The sequence below is a fragment of the Nanorana parkeri genome, unplaced genomic scaffold (assembly GCF_000935625.1).
Source record: "Nanorana parkeri isolate BGI_ZX_2015 unplaced genomic scaffold, ASM93562v1 scaffold38, whole genome shotgun sequence".
Classification (NCBI taxonomy): domain Eukaryota; kingdom Metazoa; phylum Chordata; class Amphibia; order Anura; family Dicroglossidae; genus Nanorana; species Nanorana parkeri.
The window spans coordinates 483,570-490,952 of NW_017306306.1; the positions used below are offsets into that span (position 1 = coordinate 483,570).

Genomic DNA, 7,383 nt, shown 5'->3' on the forward strand with positions numbered 1-7,383 from the left:
GGAAAGTTCACACTGCAGTGACGCTGCCGTGTAGGGATGGCGCTCCCTCCTCCTTAGTCTCCGCTCTATGAATAAGCAGAATAGCGGAGAGCGGTCCAGCCGCGGAAGGAGGGGGTACCCGGGACAGGTGGAGGGGACCCAGGAGATGGGGAGAGCAGGCTGCTGCTTCTGCATGCCATGATGCTGCATAGCTGTGTGTGATCCTCTGCTGGTACCCATCCAGCAGCCTCCCACCTCATCCCTGCTCATCCCCCTTCCTCTGTGTCTCCCCTCCCCACCCATCTGTCCCTCCAGTCTCACTCCCAGCACAAGGGACTATGGCTGCTGAGGAGATACCGCAGACTGTAGAGGATTACAAGGCTGAGATTGAGAGGCTGACCAAGGAGCTGAGTGAGACCACCCAGGAGAAGATCCAGGCTGCAGAATATGGGTTGGTGGTGCTGGAAGAGAAGCTCTCCTTGAAGCAGCAGTATGATGAACTGGAGGCAGAGTATGACACTCTGAAACAGGAGCTGGAACAACTCAAGGAGGTCAGTGACAGGGGCTGGGGGAGGTGTTGATGGGGTCTCTCAGCTTGGTAGAAGGAATGGGCAGCAGTGGGTGATGGAGAAATTCCTAGAATATTTGCCATGGATGCAGGGAACAGCATTTCCCCCAGGAGACAGAGCCCTGTAGAGGACCACTTCTACCTCCACCTGGGGGCAGACTCATGTAAAGGACCACTGCTACATCCACCTGGGGGCAGAACCCAATTGCTACCTACACCTGGGGCAGAACTCTGTAGAGGAGCAGTATTACCTCCACCTGGGGGGCAGAACCCTTTAAAAGAAAACTACTACTTCCACCTTGGGCTTCTCTAGAGGGCCACTAAAATCAGCTTTTGGGAGGCAAACTCCCCTAGATCTTATCTAACATCTTCTCCTAAGGGCAGATTTTTGTAGAGGACCACTGCCACCTCCCCTGTAGTGACTGACACTTGTACAGTATCCTTTGCAAATGACTAAAGTGGACACAACTTTGTAGAAGACCTGGGCCATCTCTTCCTGGATGTAAACTCCTGCAGAGTCCCTATACCACTTTCACCAGGGTTGAGATCCTTGCCAAAGGTGTTTTTCTTAGAGTTAGGCCCCAATAGATACAGGGTGATTCTTGGACCTCTACAAGAGCATGCAAGGCACAAAACATTTTAGATGACCTGAGCAGACCCCTTCAGGTTACTTCTGCCACCGCTTCTTGTGTACAGACCCTGAACTCCAACATGACCTTTCAACTGAATACAACCTGGGTTCCAAACAGTTAATGCACCAAAGTTTAGAGGCCTAATCCAAATCTCTTCCTCTTATAGTGGTCTTCCTAGAAGTAGGCTCCCTGCCTTTAGGGGAGAGGACCAGTGTGCAGGGGACCAGTGATTTTTTTCTCGATTCTTTTTGTGGTCCTTTTTTTCTTCCCAGACCCTTGTAGTGGCCTTCTTGTCTTCCTGGACCCTTATAGTGGTCCTTTTGAAACTTGACCTCCTGCTTGATAAGTTATAGCATCTGTGCTTTTTGTTGCTGCCTTATCCTGTGTTGTTCTGGTTTCAGACTTAGAAGAAAAGCATTTCTCCAATTGCCAAGGAACTAAAAGTCCCAGCATGCCACCATGCCAAGACTTCTAGTTGTTCAGAAAGTGTAGTCCAATTAGGTGCACAGATATGTTGTGGAAACCAGGGGAGTGCAGATGTGGGCCATGAACAGAACATGCGCTTGTCACAAAAGGAGTGCCTAGGTCTTGTCACTCTGCAGGTGTATGAAGTGCTTGTCTGACATCACTCCCCATTGTTGTGCTTTGGTAGCCGGACTCTGCCCTGTATTAGACAATCGATGAGCCAGAACCAGCAACAATAACAGACCCCTCCCTCCCACTCTCCTGCATACATATGTATTAACACCCATTATCGCCAGCTGTCCCGTAAAGGGGACAAATCCATCAACTATCAATAGTGAAATGTGTTATGTGCTATCAGTGCATGCCGCAGGCAACATTTTGTCTCGTTTTGCTTCCACTTTATGATATTTGTATTTTATATCTTCTGGTGTTGGAATGTTGATCATATCTGGTCATATATTTTGCTTTGCAAGTTTTCCTTTTTAAAATAAGTGACAATGACATGACCTCGTGGATATGTTTTTGTTTTAATAGTTGTTAAAAATAATTTTGAATACATTAAAATTACTTGGCGGAACTATAATCTGTATATTTTCAAATACATACATACATAGATAGATAGATAGATTATAGATATTTCACATCTATCTATCTATCTATCTATCTATCTATCTATCTATCTATCTATCTATCTATCTATCTATCTATCTATCTATCATCTACAGTCTCTCTCTCTCTCTCTCTTCTACTCTCTCTCTCTCTCTCTCTTCTACTCTCTCTCTCTCTCTCTCTTCCCCTCTCTCTCTCTCTCTCTCTCTTCTCCTCTCTCTCTCTCTCTCTCTCTCTCTCTCTCTCTCTCTCTCCATATTTCTGTCCCTGACACTTGTGTGTTTTAAAATGCTGTTGCATATAGCAGCCGGCTGGCAGGGGATGGGATTATCCGCCACTTCCTGTAGTGTGACAGAATGTCCATGACATTATTCTATGGCAGCAGCCAGTGACAATGAGCATAGCATAGGCGGAAGAATCTGTATCTGTAGGCCTGGCTTGTCTGCTATTTGCTCCGTCAGCTCCTGCAGTCTGGGAGTTCACATGCTTCCATGCATACATCTCTACCAGCCTCTGGGATTGCAGCTTGGCTTCTTTAGTCATTTTTGCAAAAACGCTACTAAGCATAATGAGGATTTAGCCTGGACAGTTACACCAAGCTGTGTTACTGGTGTCTTGGAGCTTATTTTATTTGTGGTTCTATTTTGTGTGTCCCAATGAAGACTTTTGTAAAGTGTATTTTTGGTTTTCTAACTAATTTCGCAAAGCACAGTAGCAGAACAATCAATGTTGCACACAGTATCTACTACCTGCTTTGTTGCTTCATATTTGCACAGACTCTTGAATTATGTCATACTCGGTTGGAAATGGTCAAACATTGCTTGGTGATGTTGGGGAGTTGTTTGCAGAATGATGGGTGTTAGCAGACATTATCATCATCATCATTATTATTATCATTATTATTTTCATACAGGATTCATATTGTGAAAACAGTTGGTACAGTGCTTTACAATATAGACGTTTTGTTGACAACTGTTAATAACTAGAAGTGGATTGCACAGAGACCTGCCAAGTGATAACTAGCAGTGAACATCTGACATTAGGTACAATAGTTACTACTAAAGCCAGTATTTGCTTTACAAGCGTGCCTGAGTACATTCCTGACATGTCACAGTATACAGCAACAGGAATATTTCTTTAAAAAGATGCACCTTTTATCATTAAAAAGTTGTTCAGTCGAGGGATTGTGCCTAGGCTGAGATGATGTCATAATCTGCTGCAGGGAGTAGAAAGTATTTTCTCAGTCCCTTTTCCCCAGTGATCAGACTGCAACATTGTAACTGTGTTGCAAGTCACAACATAAGAGGATGCAGTATGAAGTGATCTGTGTCAGACATTTGTGAACACCAACAACTGCACAGCCACCAGGATTTACTCATCTTTGAGCTGCCATGTCAGTCTAGGAATCAGATGGTCACCCTGGGTGATGCCTGAACAAAGATTGCCTCGTTCTTCTGAAGAGGAAAGCAGATGTAGTTATTGTCAGGGGGAGTACTGTGATCTCAGTGAGAGGTAATACATATCTGTGTGTGTAACACTTACACACTACTTAGCATGTTTGCATTTAACATGAAAAGTATATGTGATGTTGGGTCCACTATAATAAAGCAAGATAGGTGATGAATAGTAATGAGTGAATTTGATTCGTTGTGTGATTCATTTTACAGAGTGGATTATTCATAGATTTGCCAGTGGTGAATAGGCCAGTATGATTTTGCCAGTCTGGGGCTGCTGACATCACATCCAAGATGGCAGCACACAACAGCAGCAGCCTCAGGACTTTTAGATGTCTAGACAAGGAAGGTTTTAGCCTTCACTGAGAGGTGAAGTGAATAAAATTGATTATCTCTTTACAATGGTACCTGGAATTGGGTGAGATATATTAGTCAGCAAGTTAATATTTTGTCCCTGAAGTTGATGTGTTGGGAGCACAAAAAATGGGCAGGCATAAGGATCTGAGTGACTTTGACAAGGGCCAAATTTTGATGGCTATACGACATAGCAACTTGTGGGATGTTCTCAGTCTGCAGTGGTCAGGACCTACCAAAAGTGGTCCACGGAAGGAAAACCGGTGAACCAGCGACAGGGTCATGGGTGGCCAAGGCTCATTGATGCACGTGGGGAGCGAAGGAGGCCCACCTCCTAACTTAGAGGACTTAAAGGATCTGCTACTGATTACTTAGGCCCCGTTCACACCTTTCCGTTTTGTCGGGCGTTAAAAAAGTTAACCAAAGGGGTAAATTGGACTAATTTATAGGAAAAATTGGAAAAGTATAATTAATTAAGACCTAATGTTTGAATTCTTGCATAGCCTCTTGTAACTGGTTCCCTTAAAGGTCCTATAGTAGTCCTTTTGTTTCCCAGGAAAAATAGTGTCACTGGAGCTAATACTAGATGGGATTTGGCTTGGGCAGCGGGTAAACGGCTTGGTGACCTCAGTCCGTGAGATCAGTGAGAGGTCATTTGTATTGTGTCTGTGATCCCATATAATCAGTGTCCCCAGGTTCAACCCCACAATAGAGATTACAATGGTCAGAAACCCTTTTGAGCTTTAAGTGCTATTTAGATTAAAGGACCAGTACTCATAAATTGTAAGTCAATGCAATCGAAGGGTAAGTCCAACCAGAAATGATCACCTGATGTAGGGTAGATGCCAACAGGTTGAATCAAGCATGGACATCTCACAAGCTGGACATACACAAGGTGATTTTGTAGAGTGAACAAACTTTTCACATTTCTTTCAAGAGGGGTGGGGGGAGGTTTAGCATATAAAAAGATTTGCACAGAAATGGGCTTTAAACCTAATGGGCTGCTTTACAGTTAGGGATTATAGATAAGGTTCAGATTTATGGTGAATCTTAAGGATCCACAGGGTTTGCTAATTACAAACTTCCCCCCTCCCTGGCTGCTTGACCACTCTCCGCAGCCTCTTCTCCACCGGGCTCCTGAGGCCTAAGGACCGCTGATGTCATCACATCTAATTCAGCTACATTAGACATGGGGATAGCAAGGGGAGAAAGGTGAGCGCTGAATTTTACATTTGAATTTTACATTTCCTGGAGTTCTTCTTTAATCTGGGAAGCATAAACTTTGTTTATACTTCCCAGAAAATGTGTTCTGCATTTAAATAAACCAAACATTGGAGACTAATGTGAATGTAACCTTCAACTACATCCTTCTTCTGAGACCGTGACTCACATATAAAAGCCAGTGGTTCAAATAAAGCTGTATTACTCACTTGATCTTGGTCTTCCTCCAGACTGCTAGACCGGTCCCCGCAGCCTCTTCCCACCTTCACTCTGGTAGTCTAAAGAACCGCTGACATCTTCACATCTTAAGCAGGACAATGGATTTGCTTTAGACATTAGGACGCTGAGGGACTCCATAGCTCGGGTGGAGGGGGAGGGGGGGGGCAGGTGAGTGGGGCTGAGGATCGGGTGAATATATCTACTTTATTCGAGCCCCCCTAGGGAAAACCAGCGCTTAACCCTTGCAGTGCAGGGGTAGCCGCACTGCAAGGGTTAGTTTCTTAAGTTCCCAGAGTTCTTCTTTAAAGCTAAAGTTTGTGGAAAAAAATGATAGTTTACTTACCGCACTGGGTATGTAAATGATCCCGCCTCTTCTCACTAATTGCCCATGTACAAAATGCCTCGTATTTTTCTTAAAGAATACAAGGCGTTCTGTAATTGGAGGCGAGGAGAGGGCAGCGATGTGACATCATCTCTCCTCCTCCAATCATAGAAAGCCTTGTATTCTTTAAGAAAAATCCAAGGCATTTTGTGAATTGGCAGGTAGTGAGGAGGGGCACATTCCTCACCCCCCTCAGTGCCCGGAAGACTAAAGCTACAGTATGTGTAGGAACCAGCATGCTGCAAGGTAAGATTTTTATACTCTGTAGAGCCCTCTGCAGATAACATACAGCTTTTTAATGATAATTTACACATCCAGTGTGGTGCGTTTATTGTCATTTTTTCACGAGGTTTTGGTATTTAAGTGTTCTTAAAGGGTGTCTATGATCAAAAACTAAAAATAAATATGTATCTCTAGATTTCATTTCCATAAGTTCTATCCCACTTCTAATAACCGTATCGACCTAGTAGTTTGTCGCTTATTTATTGAAGATGCCATTGGGATGTACTTCCTCAATATACTGGCACATATGCACTTCCTTGTGTCCCAACTCATAAGAGAGCTTGCCTTGTGAACTAAAACTCAACGTCCAAAGAATGTAGCATCATCATTGCTTGCTGAATGCAGTGCATGATGGGATATGTAGCCTTGAGATATTGAGATTGCATCACATCAAGCAGCCGGGAGATAGATTCACAGCACACTGGGAATCCAGGAAGTTGTTGAAAGTGATGGGCACATTGGGCAGATGAAATGCAGCACTCACTGATATTATAACAGGATAGTATATGCTTGGGCTTTAAAACTTTTAAAAAGCTAAAACATTTTTTACATTTTAGATGAAGACGGATTAGAACCTCTGTAAGATGTCTATATCCCTGTTGAAGAAATTCCCCTCTCTCTTTGTTCTGGTGACCACTGTCACTAACACAGAATTTGATATGAAATCCAACATTTAACAGTGGTCACCAGAACAGGGGGACATTTTCAATCGGGATACTTGTTCCACTTAACAGCCTAATAGGCTATTTTCCCTCACTTTTGAGAGATTTACTCTCACTTTCTGTTGCGCAGATCAATGGGAAGGAAATCTCTTGGGATTGTATCTTATACAGCTGTCCCCAAAACAGTTGTCCCTGTTAGAACATTTCGGTTCACGTCCACCTGTTTTGGTGACAACTGTTACATTTTGGATTTCCGATCACTTTCTGTGCCAGTGGCAATGGTCACCAGCACAAACTGAAAAGATTAATCTTTCCAGCGGGGACACAGGCAACAATAAAGTAAATAAAGAATACCAATATTAGAATAAGCCGGCACCCTTTAAAAGTTTGCAAAATCTCAAATCTCACACCAGACGAAAAATGGTAAACTTAAAAAAACTTCACAAAATTCCTATCTGACCTCTATCCTAAAACAGGGTCTGCTATGAATTTTACTGGGGGACTCCACACAAAAACACAAAAAAGTGGTTCCCCCGCTTTACATCAGAGAGCCTTC

General features: G+C 43.5%; 1 protein-coding gene across 1 annotated transcript in view; it reads left to right on the plus strand.

The window, feature by feature from the left end:
* Positions 1-236: 236 nt before the first annotated feature.
* The window catches only part of BICD1 (BICD cargo adaptor 1), a 147,540-nt gene continuing 140,393 nt past the window's right edge, over positions 237-7,383 (plus strand). The window contains exon 1 of the mRNA XM_018570381.1: positions 237-530. Within this exon, the coding sequence (XP_018425883.1) occupies positions 318-530 (213 nt within the window). The 5' untranslated portion in view covers positions 237-317. The remainder of the gene's footprint in view (positions 531-7,383) is intronic.